The 17,738-nt window shown below is 38.3% G+C and overlaps 1 protein-coding gene across 7 annotated transcripts in view; it reads right to left on the bottom strand.

Moving 5' to 3' along the window:
- Positions 1-3,939: 3,939 nt before the first annotated feature.
- SORCS2 (sortilin related VPS10 domain containing receptor 2) overlaps positions 3,940-17,738 on the bottom strand; it is a 551,093-nt gene continuing 537,294 nt past the window's right edge. The window contains exons 26-28 of one of the 7 annotated variants that reach the window (XM_039384495.1): positions 17,022-17,179; positions 14,802-14,881; positions 3,940-14,463 (exon numbers count right to left, since the gene is read on the bottom strand). In XM_039384495.1, coding sequence (XP_039240429.1) covers positions 14,440-14,463; positions 14,802-14,881; positions 17,022-17,179 — 262 coding nt within the window. In that variant the 3' untranslated portion in view covers positions 3,940-14,439. The remainder of the gene's footprint in view (positions 14,464-14,801; positions 14,882-17,021; positions 17,180-17,738) is intronic. The other 6 variants (XM_039384497.1, XM_039384496.1, XM_039384500.1 and 3 more) reach the window with 6 other exon arrangements.

Raw genomic sequence — 17,738 nt, 5'->3', positions numbered from 1 at the left:
CAGTGACCTTCTGCAACTTGAATGCTGTCTATCTGAGGACCCACTCAGCCATGGAAAGTGGAAGTTCAATGTATTTAGAGCTCATAGCAGCAGTTTCCTCTTGCCTTGTGTGACTGCATCAGTTTGCTTAGATGTCAACTCCATTAATAAGTTATGTAAAATGTAAAACATTAAAAATTACCCCTAAGAAATGAAAGTGGATTAAAATCAAACTGAGCTGATTACCAGGCTACTTAAAGATGAATATAGCAGTTCCTTACAGGCGACTGAGAGATGACATTGAAAAGTGTTAAGCCATAATTACTCCTTGTTTTTTTTCTTAGATTTTTGCTCTTGTTACACCACAATTATTACCAAATGTAGGAAATAGAAAATAACATTTCATTTTCCCAAACTGAGGGAAGCAATATTAGAAAGTAGTTGATTGGTTTCCTTTCTGTAATTAACAGCCTCCGAGATCAGTATGGAGATAAAATAGTTAGGTCCATGTACTGCACAGTAACAACAATTAGGGACAAAAATTCAAAACAGCAAAACAAGCAAAAAATAAACACAAAAACACAACAGAAAAAAAAAAAAGCTGGCATACTTCTGTGGTCTAAAATGTAGCAGATAGCTCTAGGCCCTGTCTGAGCTGTACAACTTGCACAAGCAAATGCTAAAAACCAACAACCACCTGCATTGCTGATACCTCAATCATCTGCTTTTGGACCTATAGAACATTATTCAAAGTCTGGGCACTGAGTGCTATAAATAAATAAACTCTACAGGTGGTGGTACAAGGGGCATAGCAACCTCTCCAGACAAGAAAAAATACTATTGATCTTACAGTGAAATTCAAGGGGAAAACAAAGATAAGGTCATTCCTGGTGGGGGGTGGGGGGGAATCTTGAGGAGGGAATGGACTACATTAAAAGGTTATAAAAATGGGGGGTGAAATAGTCCCTGTCACTAAGAGTACAAACTATAAGGGTGTCAAAATTATTGGGCAGGTTCAAAATAACTGCGCAGAGGTGCTTGCACTCACTGCCCAATTCAGCTACAGAACTTGTCACTGAATTTTACAGATGCTAAAAGCTTATATGGCTCCATAAACAATAAACCAAATTCATGGCAGAAAGTAATTACTGAAGGCTATCAAACAAAAAGCTACCTGCTTTGAAGCACAAAGGTCCAACTCCAGGGTAGATGGAGGCTGGAAGCATGTTCTGGTTTAGGGTCTTCATGTGCTTCCCCCTGTTCCCCTGCCATATTGCTGTTGATAAATGAAACTTTCACAGAAAAATATTTTGTTTTTTCCCCACCTTCTATAAAACAATATTTTTCTCAATTTCACTTTTAAAGCAAGCAGCTGTCTTAAGATCAAGGCAATGCAATACTATTCCTTCACAATTTATTAAATAACTGAAAAAAATGAAATCTTATCAAGGATATTCCTCTTCAGTGATGACAAAGAAATAATTTTCCCATTAATTTTTGTAGAATTATAGCACAGTAGGATTACAGCTACATGGTCCCAAGTTGAACATGAATGAAAATCTTAATTCCTGGTTTAATTATTTATTTTTAAATAGACTGTTAATTGCTGTCACTTAATTATTGCTTAGGATTTTTAACATGCTTTTTAGCATGTACTGCTCATCTTGAATTTTTTTGAGATCAGCTTTTGCTATAATGGTGTAATGGTGAGAATTGATCCTTTTATCACTTTCAAAATACACTGAACAACATCTGTAGCATTTTGCTTCAGCTTTTGAAAGCCATGAGGGTCAGAATGCAGTATCATTCTCACCACAGCAGATGAATTCATAAGAAAGCAAAGCATCTTTCAAGGTATAAATCACAAAAAGAAAAAAAATGGAAGAGAAGTCAGTGTCTTAATGAAAAACAGGAAATAATACTGGCTGGTGTTTGTGCCTCAGAGCATTATTATAGAGCATATTATAGAGACATAATTTATGATGATGTTGAAACCAGTTAAACTACAAAATAGTCGAGCAATTAATATGCCTTTGATGAGGACAGCAAAGAAAACAGAAGTGAAGTGATTATCTTAATTCTTTTTTCCCACAGAAATTGGTTTCTGAAGTAAAGTAGCCCTTCAGGTTAAGTATTAAAAAGTTTCATTTGGTGTCTCATTTATGGGAACAGCTTGGCTGTGTTTGTTCTCACTCCTGCCCTTCCAACTCAGGAGCTTTCCTTGGAAAGAACTGTTGGAACATCACTAAAAATAAGCAACTTTAGGGTTTCTTTTAGTTTTGCTTTTATTTATATCAGAGCACTAAATTTTGAAAATGAAATGTTGTCACTTGAGATTCAACAGGCTGCTTTTGTAGAGATAAATTGCAGTTTAAAGTCTCAGCTAGCCACAATATAGGATTAGAGAACCTAAAATGACAACCACTGAAATGTTTCCTAGCTGAGCTACACAAGTAGGGAAAGCCTCAATCTTCATTTCTGAACCCAGCCTCACATTTAGCATGGTGTGCCACTGGGTAGAGTCACACAGCCCACACCACAAAGTTCCTCCAGCTGCCAGATCTTTCAGAAGGGACCATGAGAAAGTGCTGAACTAGGGCAGACTTTAAATTTCGATCCTCAAAGTATATCCACTCTGTGAATAAATAAAACATTTGTTGTCCTATTAAAACTTCATTGTAGTCTATAAAATTTCTATACCTAATTAAAAAAAAGGGTAGATAATAATTTATGTTGCTGCTTTGTGCCAGGTTGAGGTTTAATAAGACTTCACATTGCATATCCACAACACTTAGCAACATCTCTGCTCTTCCCTATTGAGGACAATAGGTGGTGAAAAGAACCATCAAGTTTTTATTCTACCAGTGTCAGACTTTCCATGGAAAGGCCAAGGTGCTGTATCAAGCTGCAAAGCAGCAACCACCTCTCACCAACCCTAAACATGAGCTACCCCAGTAGCAGTTCACCTCAAGACTCTGAAGCACGAAGGAACGTCCAGATTGCAGGGACACAAGGCATATTATGACTTTAGCAATTTAGTGACCTTTGCAAAGGCAGGGACCACTTACCAGGACCAGTAAGAGCAAATCTGTAGGACACTAGGGCCAAACCTTTTTAGAAATGCACTACATAATCACGCATTTCATTTCCAAGGACTGTAGGCAGAGTGAAATAGGTATCGTATGTCTTTGCTGGGCACGTCCAATGGGCATAATTCTGAAGATTTTGTCTTGGCTGGCTTTGTATGGGCTTGAATATAATTTGTAGCTCCAGTTTTATTTTGAGTCAAGGCCTGATCCTTGCATACAGCTACAGCTGACTTAAGGACAAATTTTGACTTGCAGACCCCTCAGTTTTGCAAGGTGAATGCAGCTTCTATATAGCACAGCCAATTCCTTGGGAAGAGAGTGGGAGAAAGACAATGCAGTTAATAAACAAAAAAGAATAAACAAGGAGCAAGTAGTGTGTAAAGCCAGTGAAAATGGAAGAGACTGGAATAAAGGCATGGGAGGGGCAGAAGAACACATATAACTTTGTTCTGTTGATGGTGGTCTATTACAGGGAGAGGTCGAAACCTGCTGAATTCTTTAATTCTTTAGCTGGATAAAAATGTTCAGCCTCTGATTCAGTGGAGTTCTAGAACAGCAACTGCATGGCTTCAGTCTCACCACAGAGTGTCACCCTCCACCAGTTATACTGCAAAAACTCCACTTCTAGGGAAAAGTGGAAAAAGGATTTTCCCCTTTTTTCCTAGCAATGGACTTAAACTGCACTGTAGGAGAATGGAGTGGCTAAAGAGGAGGAGGATGAAGGTTTGCTGCAGCCTTTGAGTTCATGCTGCTGAAGGTGAGTAGTTTTACTGCTAGTTACTGACAAAACACACAAACTCTGTGGACTGGTTAAACCATTTCCCCTCCACAAACGCCATGAAGTGCTTCACAAGAAAAACAAAGCAACCAATAGTTTAGAACCAAATTTTATTAAAGAAAAACCTGGAGTGCAGGTTCTCAGGACAAATGCATACCTTTGGATGCAGTGGAGTACACAGGTACGTATACAGTAGTTTGCCTGCTACATGTTTGGAAGCTGAAAGAGACCGTGATAATCTGTACTGCACAGTTCATCACCATTGTTAAAAGTTGCCAAAAAGTCGGTAGTGGATCACTAACAGATACTCGGTTATGTGTGTGCACTACATATTGCACAAGACTTTTTGATTAAGCTATTACTTGTGCAATTGAATCACAGTTAAGTGTTACGTCAAGCATATTCAAACATATATTTGTTTCTTTTTCTCAAAAACAGCACGTCACTACAAAACTGCCATTAAATGTTACATATTTACAAAAATATACAAATAACACTTTTCCCCATTTATGACAATGCACCAGTTATGGATTAATTTCATTCTTCCCTTGAGCCCTGATACTGTATACAAAGAAACCTGCTTAAAGTCAAGGTCACCTGAAACAAAATTAGGAGAAGGCATGTTCTGTTTTCACAAATATTAGAATGTGCAAAGGCAGAAGGAGAGGACTGTGTAGTCATGTATGTTAAAGGTATGGACTGTAAGATACTGATGACTGCTAAGAGCCTTTACATGGATTGGAAGAGCCCCTTTGTCAGAAATCCAGTTAGATACACTGTTAAGCATTTGCTGATCAAGCAGTCACAAGTATTAAAAAAAACAAGTTCTACCTTAGTTGTAATTAGCTTACATCTATCCAAAGTACTCTTGTGCTAACCGTGGGAATAAGAATTACAAAGAAAATCCGTTGGTCACCTGTGTGAGTACGGGTGCAGTGGGAAGATGACTGATTTTAACCTGCAGCTGCATTTCAAATTCACTGCGGGTGAAATTCTTCTGTAACACAAAGCTGAAATGACAAAGTCCATGGAACTGTTTGGTCATAAATTAGGGTAGAATTTGGCCCTGCAATGCTAAATAAATTATGTTCCACATTAACAACAGGGTAGCAAGAAATGCTTTGTGGATCTTCACAGGACATATGTCTAGCTTTTATTTTATTTGCTCTCAAATATTTACAAAAAGCTATAGCTCTAATTAGCAAAAAAAAATATGATTTTGGGCTTGGTTTAATTACCATTTTTTTCTCCTTTTGTTCACATGGGTAATGCCAGCAAAATCTATATTTATTTGTCCAAGTCTGGATTGAGAGATTTTGGACCCACCTGTGCTGAAACAGCCACAGATGTACTGTAAATAAGCCATTTTTCATCCTTTACTCTTAAAATGGAAAATTTTCCCATTCCAACTTGCATTATCTCTCAAAATATTCCTCCAGTCTAGGATGGACTGATAGTCCTAGTGCAGCTTCATAAATACAGAGCAATGATACTAAGATAATTTCATTTAGGTGAGAAAGGGACTTGATGTCTCCTAAAACCACACTTGCAATGCACTAGGGTGATTTTCTTTAAAACCACCTTCTGCAAAGAAACCTATCGAAGTTTAATGGAAAAGTAAATCATAGGAGGTGTACATATTTGTAAAAATAAGTGGTAAGTAAAGCACAAAAGTGGAAGCTTTCCAAAGCACTCTGCCAGATGATCCAGTTCCCCACCTCTTCCATCTGCTATCCTGCTGCAAACTTCTTGTATTTATTTTTCCTCAGCCACACAGAAAACGATGAAAATTAGTTAATCCCCTTTTGACATCAACCCAGCTTATTGGCAGAATGACAGTCAGAGAAAAGCAACTCAGAATAGACTGGGATCAAGAGAGAATTCAAGAATACTTCTCCATTTGATTATGTTTTCCCTCCAGAGCCTTCTGCACTGCAGCAAGCACAATCCATGACTTTACACTCAGGAGGAAATAAATCACAGCTTGTCAGTGACAGATGAAAAAAAGGAGCTGTACTCAAAGGCCTGGTGTGTATATGAAATGGAGGAACTCTCTGTTCCTAAAATTAAAATTTCTAGTCACATGTTCAGTAAACTCCAGTTGCTGGTGGTTACCCTCAGGAATACTATACCAACTCCATTCATCTTCTCTAAATATTATAAAATTACAGCTCATGGAGGTATTCTAGCAAATCACATTTAAGCAGTATAAATCCAAGACAGAGACTCTATAAAGTAATTTTCCTCCCTTGCCTTCTAGCTCAGTGCTGTGCTAGGGGAGAACACCATTAGCAAATGACCCACAGTCCTCCCAGAAGTAAACCTACATTGGAGCTACCTCTGGAGGACACATAAAAGCAACCTGGCTCCTGGGAAGCAACCTCTTTTCCATGCGCCCCAGGTGAGATGTTGCTGCGAGTCAGATCTGTCTTAAATTATACGTAGAAGTGGTGATAATTTCACATATTCCTAGCACTGCATCAATTTATACTCATGGTTTAAAGTCTCTATGCATCAAAAAAACCCTGCAAACAGTTGCCATTACAAATTAAAGTAAGCTTCAAGGCTTGCACAAAACAAAACCAAAAACTCATGGTAAAATCATACACACTGGTAACACTTTCTCCCTGCTTTTCCTTGTCCTATTTAGTCCCGTGTTCCCCTCCCTCCCTCCCCCATCTCTCTTACATACACTCCCTCTCTAACACAGACCCTACCCTTCAAAGATACTGCTGAGGTTTTCGATTATCTTATTCCCATTAACTTCTCAAAGTTCCTCCAATAAGATGATTCTGCCAAATCTACTAGATGACTTCGCTTAAACTTGTATTTTATGGAACTTGAAAGCAAGTCATTTGCTCCTGTCTCTTGGAAAGGCTGCATACAGACCCGTTCCACAACCTGTCGAGTCAAATTGCTCCCAATTCTCTATTAGCAAAGGACCCTCTTTACCTCACCTTTTCTTCAGCTTGAGGTTGTAACAATTTCTCTAAAAGGCTGTGCATGATCTTGGGCCTCAGCATCTCCCATACTGAAATACAAATGCAGCCCAGTGGTCTGGCAAGGTGCCTCTGCCCAACCTTCCTGCAATTCTGCAGGAATTCCTGCCAGATCGCAGGGCTGGCAAAGCAAGCCAGGAAACTCATGCGAACACCATGTCTCATCCCCATAACCCAAAAGGAGGAAGAAAAAGGCATTTTGGAGATAATAGATATAGCTGTCTGCCAATTAAATATATAATTTCACTATAGACCAATGGCAAGGTCAATATGTACACTGATGAGACAGGAAATACTAGTTATTTATTCCTTCAGGGAGTACAACACTCATCCACATTTCAAACTAGAAGCATGTGCTCTCTGGGACAAACATCTGAGAGAAGTTCTGGAAAGGCAAAGGATAAGAGTTCCAGAAAGATTTAGAGAAAATGAGAGCCAAAATTAAAACTGAAAGTATTAAAAGATACCAAAGTGGGAAAGAAAGAGGAAGGATGGACTGCAGCGAGACAAATCATAGGGAACCTCATCAACCCAGATAATACAGCAGGGCTCAGAGGAAAGTCAAGGAGGGGGAAGAGATCATGATTCTTCTTGCTATCACTCAGGATACAGTAGGGTGCATATCCAAATAAAAACAGAGACAGAAACAGAACATAAAGCAAAACAAAAAGCAAGGAAGAAAAGGTGGACTGCAGAGAACTGATCAGGAAGAGAAGGCAGGCAAGGCAGAGCAAAAAAGAGCAGCAATAATGAAAAAGAACAAAAGGACTACAAAAGGAGGGGGAAGAAGGGGGGAGAAACAGAAGAATTTTTTTTTTTCTATAAAGTGTCACCAGTTACTTAGCAAAATATTGGAAGAATTAAACAATGCAAGGGACTTCTCTGAAGAGTTCAGCATCTCAAAAGATTAACCCCAAAGAGAGGAGTGTATTCACAAGCAAATGGAGCCAGTGAATTGGGCAATTGCCTTACTATCTTGTTTGCGAAGATATTCTGTAATATTAACCATTTAAATGCTCTGCTGTGAATCTGAGACTTACAGGTGGTGTATTATAATATTCTCCTTTAGTCTAGTTTTACCATTTGAAAATGGTCCACGTGCATGTTACTGATGTTTGGGGTTACACGTCTTCTTCTGCACAGTCTATTCTTAATCCATAACAAGAATATCTCAAAAGCCACATGGATATAAGCCAGCTGTTTTTCTGTATGAGCTGTCCTTGTTAAAAATATCTTTTTCACAATTTCAGAAAGATTTCCTTTTATAAACTGTTTTAATCAATAAGCAGTGTGAATTAATACTTCTTTTTTAAAGCAAATGTGAATAAGCCAATTCATGCGCTTTGATCTGCAAGAGCAGACACTGTCAGTAAGAACTAAATATAAGTATCAAAAGCTGGTTAAAATTAGCAACAAATAACATAGAAATATAAGACAGGCTAAGAAAGTTATTTGGAACGCCTGGCCTTCCTGGTATATATTCATTACGCCATTAAAAGTATGTGCCAAAAAGGCATATTATTTAAGCAGTGCCATGTACTGCTGCGTCTTATTGCTGCTCAACAGGGCTTTATGTCTACTGTATTGCAAGTAATCATTGTAAAGATGTAAATTCTACAGAAACTCAGAAATCAAGTCTGATCAATAAAGCTGAAGTTTGTGTAATGCCTTCAGGTGTTGCAAGGAAATAATATTAAGCAAAATTACTTGTGTAAAGGAAGAATCTACTTATTGTCAGGGCTAGTAAATGTCACTTCTAAAAGAAAATCAATCTGGAAGGACAGAGAGACAAAGAGTTTGCAATTAAGAACATGTATTTTTAGAGATACTATTAAAAAGTATTTAATAGAAACCATAACAGCCCTTTGATAAGGATTTTGTTCACACAGCTATGTCATATATCATTTTAGAGTATATATTTCTAAGCCTTCCAGCATTTCTTGTGTTAGATACTGTCTTACAGAAGATCATCTCAGCTACCAGCACATAAACTACCTGAAAACTCTAATGATGACAAGCTTCACATAAGGAAAAAAAAGGAATCAAAAGAATGAAAGTCATACATGGCTCCACAATTCATATTGTAAGTAATCTGCTACTCCATTTAACAGGAGGAAAAAGGACGGGAATGAAGACTTATGGAAATGAGATCTCACATATTAAAACTGATATAACTAACTTGCCGTATGTATCAGTTTCAGTGGAAAAACATTCAAAGAGGAATGCATTCTTTAGCCTTCAGAGCAGCCTGAAGTACCATTACAGGTTCTTCTTTCCCTGTTGGTAAGTATCCTCTCTGCTTATGCAACATATTTGAAAAGAGGGGAAAAATAAAAACTTTGTCTGCATGATGTTCCCATTCAGACATGGGAAATGAACTGTTCTAGTCCACCTCGACACAGAGAAACCCTTCTGCACCCCCTCCAGCTTGAGGTTACACAGAGAATTGGAGGCAATGCTGCCAAGGTGATCAATCAGGTAGAAGGGCTAACGGGATAGAAGATTAAAAAATTAAGAGTGCACAGCTTGACATTTCCCAAAGACTGCAGGGTTAGGCTATAAATTGCAAAAGCTAACTGAGAGTCTAAGTTATTTGTCACTTTGCTGATTATAGACTAAAAAAAAGTGAAAACATCACAGGAATAAACATGCATTTAAATGGCACTGAAAGGGTTAATACTGAGATACTGAAAGGAAATAAGGAACATGAAAATACAAACGACATTAAGAAAACGATCTGAGCAGACCTACTTACAGTCAATTAAATGATATTCTAATGAAAGTTTTAAAAATACTTTCTCAGACTAGTATGATTAGGCTATATGCCACTCTCTTGAAGAAAGTTGTAGAAGCAATGTGCAGCTGGGACTAGAACAGAGAAAATGAGCTGGGAAGCAGCTTTTTGGATGGACTTATAAGACACAACAAATTTTGCATCTTAAAAATCAATGTTTATAAAGGTAAATGCTTATAAATTTCTTCCTGGTGGAAAGCCAATATTTTGAGAGAAATGAGCACTTACTTTTGTCTAAAAAGCTGAAATAAAAAATGAAGATGGAAACAATAGAGTGGTATCAATCAATATACAATAAAACAACTATAATAACTTCAACTGACAGGGACCGTGCAATGAAATAAAATTCTTAGTTTCTCTCCCCCCCCACCTCCAAAGTCTCATTAGTGAAAAATTACAAAACTTCTTCTATAGGAAACATAGGAAAAATCTATGACTGAAATTGTCATCGATTCTATCAAATTAGCAACATTGTATTTGACTTGAAATAACACTAGAAATTCAAAGCTTATCAGCTTTGATGATGAACCAGTGGTTCATCATCAAAAAGTTACTGCAAACAATGCATGTATTTAATTTCTTATAAATATTTTCTTTTTTTCTTTTTCCCAAACATTTCTTTGAGCATGTGTTTGTGTAAGGAGGACGGAAACTACTGCAGATCCATTCTATTGACCTCTATTAAAGATAAAGCATACAGTAAGTAGAGCATTCCCACTAAAGGGATGTCTCCTTGGACTTAAAACACAGCTAACCAGGATAATCATGTCATATGAAACCTGCTTTGCACGAGGAACTACCATTGGCAAAGGACTGATCTGTATTTGTCTAGAGGACAGTAACTTAACCAATCATCTACTTTACATGAATAAACAGTTTACTCCTCTTTACACCAGTCATCAAAAGAAGAACACTCATCAAGAGGCATATAATTCAATAAGAATATCATAAAATAATTCCAAGAAATTGGATTTGAATTGGAGATAACAACATCTTGCCTCAGGCTGGTACCTTCTATTTCTTCACAGCCATTTCCACCACCCTCTTCTACAGAGTACAAAAATACACTGGTTTATATTGCTTTACTTTTGAGAAATTAATTAACATTGTGTGGATTTTCCTTAAATGTCCTTTGAGCATTTCTGAGTACTTTATATGGATGGACCATTCGGAATCCATATAAAACATTCAATGTCAAAAGGGAAAGCAAAGGTAACAGCTGTAAATCTTGACAGATCTGTTAGAATCCTTCAGATCATACTGTTTGGAGCACTCTGAAAAGTACAGGGTGTGTTTGAATCTGCAAATACATCAGAGTTTAAGAAGGACAAGGATGCCAATGAGGCCAGTGCACTGCCAGTTTTGTTGGTTTCAGTATAGTTCAATATCAGTGCTGATAAATATCACTGTACCCATTTTTATATGGTTTTTGATCAAATAACACTGAAGAAAGGTAAGTTGAAGATATTACGGTGTAACAGCAAAATCATAGCCAATGTTGTAGTGCTACCACATAACCATATGTTCCAATAACAGTGTTTAAATAAAATTTTTTTTTACCAGTGATGTACCTTTTTTGGATTATGCTTTTTTTTTTTTTAATTTATACATAATTGCAGCTGGTTTCAGTAGACTACTTTTAAGAACAGTAATAATTACAAGTAAAACAAAGAAAGTGAAACCATTAATACTTTATGCTCACAAAATTCTTTGACTGTGATGATCCTGAACTAACAGTAATTAATTTCGCCTCACAATACCCCTGTGAGGTAGGTAATTACTATCTGCCCCATTTTATAGGTGGGGAAACTGGGGCATGTACAGGTTAAATAACTTGCCCAAAGTCTTTACTAATAAATTTGATTAACATGTAAAAATACTGCATGTGTGTGTGCATGCATGTGTAACTAGCACTTGTGCATAGAAGCAACTATGTTTCTGAATACACATGTATCAGGATTTTAGATTCATCTAAAGGATAAAATGGTAAGATATCATGAATGTAGTTCAAGAGATTTGAAATCTAGCGCTAGAAAATGGTAATAGTATTTTCTCAGTTTTAAAATAATTTGTTTTAAAGTTATTCTTGCTGGGAAATCAAGGGCTTCCTTTATTATCTGCTGGGTATTATTAATAAAGTTACAGCAATACCAATATCTCTTTAGAAAACAGTGGTTTTGAGACATGACAAACCAACCTCACAGGAGTAGTGCATGAATCAAATTAATTAGCATCGAAAAACATTATTACAGGCACTATATTGTGCTAAGTGTTAATTAGAGTACCAAGCAATATTCTACTGTGTTCCAAAAGACTCCTGTGATCAGAGACACAAATCAGCCTGAATTAAATGTATAAAAGTAGCTGTTAAAGCATAAATTAGATGTGTGACCTAGTTCCAATAGAGTCCTTTGCCAATCAGACTAACCATGTAGAACAATCCCAAGCTAGAACTTCCATCCCATCCCTTTCCATGAGGGTGGTTTGCCACTCACCTGCCCTATACAAATAACCCACTTCAGATTTTATTTCACAGGAACAAGTAAGATGTTTGTAATACTATTTTATTCTCTGTCCAGCTCATTCCACTTGTTTCTTCTAACAAGGAGAGCTGGTGAGGAGGGGAAGCCCCTGCTGCAACAATCCTGAGAGTTTCCAATGCACAGCACATTTTGTATTTGCACTTCTCTTCAAGAAACTCAGACTCAGACACCTTTAAGACCTTGGATTTCCACACAGTCTGGCATACAACAGTCAAATGCAGCAGTATTTCTCTGTCAATAAATTTACATGGCACTATACAACTAAATAGGCAGAAATTTTAAAACAATTTTTGAAATTATTTTCCTGAGCAGTTTGCAAGTGCTTTTCAGAATCTTCACTCTAACTTTTCCACCTAGTTCCTTACAGTAAGTTTATAAGCTAGATTTTCTTGTGCTTTACACATACATCTTATGGGGTTTGTGAGAGCCTACAGTACTACACTGAATTATTACACCCCAGTCCGTTGCATTTGATTATAATATGCTCTAGGATATCCACAGCTACATGGAAGAATGACTCCAATGCATACAATAATTTTAAGACAGTTCTTTTCTATTTTACTATCATTCATTATTTTCTGTTTGTTTATTCTGGATGATGTAATTAGCTATCTGTATACTTCTTAAACAAGGTGGTGTGCGAGCTCATCCCTAGCATCAGTATGACATTCAGTGAGTACAGAGTTATTTATTCTCTAAAGGCAAGAAGTAAAGAGATTATACAGGTTTCTGAGAGAAGCATCCTAATTCCAGGCAATGTGCCACACACCCCACACCCCCCCCTTTAAGCTCATCACACCACATTCAGTTTCCTACAAGGCGACATTAACCGCAGAGAAAAGACAAGAGGGGTGTGGATTCACTGCGCTGCCGTTCCCTAGGGATGCAGAAGTCAAGACTAGGAAACTCTGACCCAGCTCACAAAACTGGGATTAGGAAACACTGACCTGACTCACCAGCCTTTCTGCAGGCAGCTCCTCCAGAAGCCCCTCCCTCCCCTCTCTTGCCCTCCCTGCAGGAATAGGGGCTAGCGGTGGTAGGGACTGAGTGACACCCTGTGGTGATGGGAAGGAAATATGAACCCCTAAATCCCATCCCATCCTCTCCATGACAATTCAGATTGTCAAACTAACCCTAGTGGAAAAGGTCAGAGTTTGCCCACTCCAACCCGCAAGGGCAAAGATCCGGAGGAAATCTCAAACAGGGATGCAGTGGGAAGGAGATGGTGGCGCTACCCAGCCATTCCTGGAGGAGAGCTCTGACCTATCTGGCACATCTGCCCAAACAGGAAATTTAAAAAAAAAATAACCATACAAAGAACGTGACTTAAAAGAAGTATTTACACTCTCTGGAAATTTAAAAAGAGACAGGCCACTAGCACAGGGTTTTACAGGATAACTCATCTGGCATCTGCCATCATCCTGGAGGTGCTCACTCAGGAGAAAGGAGAGAGGAACTGAAATGACTGTCTGCAAGTGAAGGCACCTGGTCTGGAAATAGCATCAAGCTGGTGTTTTTCTTTCACCCAGGGTGGGACTGGAGGAGATACTGGTGCTGATAGTTTGTCAGGACTTGCTACACTTACAAGAGCATGATCATATATTATGAGATATCCTAATTAACATTTTACTTCCTTTAATCCACAGAAGGACCTAAGCCTAAATTCATTAGATTGTCTCACACATGTTTAAGTTAAGAGTTTGTCTCAACTAGGAGTGCATTTGTCTCTCACTCAGTCCTTTCCCAGCACAGAAACACTTGGCCTCCTAAAAAAATTGTCATTGTGATCAACCAACCATCTGTTCTGGTCTAGTCACTTGCGTAAAAATCACCTTTCCAGGATGAAGAGTCCCAGCCTTCTGCTGAATACCTCAATTAAAAATATAATTAAAAAGTTACAGTCAATCATTCTAAAAATAAACATAAAGAAATAGAGCATAGACAGAAAAGAAATAAGGTGGCATTGAAGGTACCTAGGACTACAAATTTGCTACCATAGTTTGAGTTTCAATCGTGATGAGTTCCCAGGCCATAGAGTGAACACGACATATCCTTCACTCTTGGTAACTGAAGATGGATGCTTTTTTCCACAGGACTGGTATGAAACCTCCTCTCCATCAGCATTTACAGCCATATTTGCAATTTTGTGACATCATCAGGGAAAAATAAAATGGTACAGAGAAGAGTCTTTCGGGTTTTGTGTTCAGCTGCAAATATCAGCTAACCAGGTAACTGTGCATCTCTCTGGAGTTGATGCTCAAAACCACGCCTGAGTGATTGCCTATGAAAATATAGAAACAAAAGGCCAACATTAGTGTATTTCAGGTACTCCACAATAAATCCCCCTTTTATTGCAGGGACAAGTCAATTGCATAAGAGAGTGACTTTATCAAACAACAGGTCAGGTGAAGGTTGGTGCAACAGCTCCATGTACCTACAGCACACTTTTGCGCAAAGCTTTTGCTCATGATGGTGGATTTGTGGTGAATTCCTAGGGTTTCTATCCCAGTGACAGCATAAGTTGGTTCTCTGTGTGGCTTATAAAGGTGTAGTTGTCTCGAGGGGTGCAGGTGAGGGAGGAGAATGGAACCTGAGGCGTCCATTCGACATGCCACTGACCTGGGACTGGACACTGACCGGCATCAGCAATAAGGGAACTCTGTAGCTGTTCAAGCTGCCACTTCTCCCAGAAGGAGTCACTGCAAGGTAATGGTGTTGAGGAGTCCCAAGGTGGGGGTTGCGATAAAGTAGGCAACATAAAATATATAGAAAACAAAAAAAGTGGATGGGTGAGTCTGGAAATACTGTACTGTGGAAATTCAAAAGTTACGAGAAGAGAACAAACAGAAACCCAGGCCTGTAACTCCCTCCTGTGCATGGAGTGGAGGCGGCTACTGACATCTCCAACAGGGGGGGAGAAAGCTCACCAGAACTAGAAGGGATCTCCATAGCATAGGAACCTTCTGCAAATCATGTCGTACACCACAGTTTAATATAAAGCAGGGATTAAAACATGTTTCATACTCTAGCCAGATAAAATAGAGTATCATTAACAGGAATATTTTCTTGGCAGAACTGAGCAATACTAGAGCTAGTGGAAAGTATTGCAAATAACCAAACAGTAGGGCGAGCGGGAGTATAGTTTTATGTCTTAAATAACATATTCTGTCTAAAAGCTGTACAGTAGGTGACAAATATGGATGATTATGATCCACAGAAATGAGCTCTTTACACTCTCCTAGAAAGGCTGCTGGTGCTGACATCCTGGCAGAAGCACAAATCACCTTGAGCTATGCATTTGCTAACTGTCTTATGTCATCAAAACATCATGATCTTGTACTCTTTAACCCTAAAATAATGCTCTGCCCAGATAGAAGATTTTTGTTTTCTCTGTGTAATGAGTGCAGGGCAAGCAGAGATTAATTCTGAATGTGTTACAAATCAGGGTAGCATTTCTTTATTCCAGCATCCCAAGCTGCCTGGTTTTTTTAATAGGCCATAAGGGATTTTCTACCATTAAAAGTTATGCTTTCGTACATTACTAGAGGTGTTTGAATGCTCCACTTTAATAGGCATGTCTGCAAGGACTTTGTTAGCATTCAGCTTCTCTTCTAAAGACCCTGAAGATGATCTCATCAAACAATTTTAACACAGACTTTGTTTTTCAGGGCTGTTTTTGGGACTAACTCCAATAAAGTCAGGAGGGCAACCAAGGTTGTCTTGCAAAATCAGAATGAAAACACAGTGATACTCATACACAAAGGTTGTCAAAGAGGAGATAGAAATATACAAAGCAAAGCAAGAGGCTGGATTCTTCCCTTGTGTTCAAAGCTAACACCTTCAAGAACTGAGAAGTGGTGCATAGTTCAGCAAGTGAAAATAAAGACATCAACAACAAACAATAAAGGTGAAACCCAAGATAAAGAAATCTCTCCTCTGACCAGGTTCTGTCTTCCCCAGGCTACCTCTGGTGCAGCTAAAACACATCGTCCATGGAGTTCATGAAGACATTACAGTTGCCTTACACACCACGAATCTACTACTACAAATCCCAAAGGCTTTAGGTTATCTGATTTATTTTCACAAAACGTGCAGAAATGGAACTGGGTGTTTTTTACATTGTCCTACATTTTTCAGACTGTGACCTGAAAGCAGTCTGAACAAAATGTAAATTTTACAATAAATTAACTTTATAGATCAGCACCCCGTGTTACATTAAAACTACCCACAGGGTGCCAGGATACACACTTCCACCTGACATTGAAATCGTATCTGAGAGATACTCACAGAAAGTTTCCCTTGTGGCTTCCTTACAACCACCTCATGAATACTAAGAAAGTCAATAGCTAAATTAAGGAAGACTTATGATACTTTTTATACATGAATAAATTTAATGTTTCTAATCACAAAAACCTTAAATGCCACTGGAATATGAAGGCAAATATAGCAATGGATCTCCATACAATCCATCTGAAATCATAGAAGCATTGACTCTACAAATCCTTCTGGCCTAAACTCAATTTTCTACTAATTCTGGAAATTACTGAGTGAATTCAACTGTTGCAGATTATATCCTATTCTCCCAAATATAATTTATCTCTAAAATTGTCCAAGTCAGTCTCCTGATATTAAACTACTATCTCTGTACTCATGCTCTATATAGCATATCATCCATACACTAGCTTGTATATCAAGCAAGCCAAAAGAAGGTGACTGAGATAATCCCTTGTTAGTGGTGTTACCATTTGTGTCTTCCTGAGACTGAATAGAAAATGAAAAAGAGCTAAAAGGAAAACAATCAATTACTTATGAAAATTTATAAACTAAAAACGAAGTTACCTCTTGCGTTACCTAGTGTTTGAGAGTCCAGATCATCATCAATAAACTCCTCACCCTGGATGATGTTCTGGGTGTCCTCACTGTGATTAACAGGGCTTGTCATCTCCTGCTCTTTTTCATTGTGCATCTGGGCGTAGACATTTCTGCCTGGCAGTTTCCTAAATCAGACAAGGAGAAAAAATTTTGTGATGGAGTTCTTTTGTGTCACACACATGCTGGCATCAGAGTAGAGCTCCAGCAGGTCAAAATCATTCCAGAATCAAAAACATTACCACTCGCTCCTTTCCTTAATTTTGTGATCATGACCTAAACTTATCAACTCCTTATTCTGGGTTACAGCTCTCTGTAACCACCTTATCACGATGTTCATACCAACATAATAATTAAGCATCAATTTATCACCAAGAATGACAGACAATGAACAATGCTGAAAAAAATACTAAAGGCACAGAAAAACTGTTTAAAGAATTCAAGCAACAAAAAGGCCCAACAAGCATTCATTCCTGGTCCCAGGTGTCTTCACAAACATTAGGCTGGATTGCAATCATCATCACATCTCCCTGGTGAGGTGGGTTGACGTTAAAGTGTGATAGCATCAAATGGCACTAGTAGTCATCAGGGTGGCAGAGAAAGAAGCAGGAGAAGTCCAGGAGAGAGAGAGTGGAAAGAGAGCAGAGAATGAAGAACCGGGAGGCCAAGACCAAGGGGTAAGGAGTA

The sequence above is a fragment of the Pipra filicauda genome, unplaced genomic scaffold, assembly GCF_003945595.2.
Source record: "Pipra filicauda isolate LSUMZ 115617 unplaced genomic scaffold, ASM394559v2 scaffold35_size7292922_pilon, whole genome shotgun sequence".
NCBI lineage: Eukaryota > Metazoa > Chordata > Aves > Passeriformes > Pipridae > Pipra > Pipra filicauda.
This window is presented reverse-complemented; position numbering and strand designations above follow the sequence as displayed.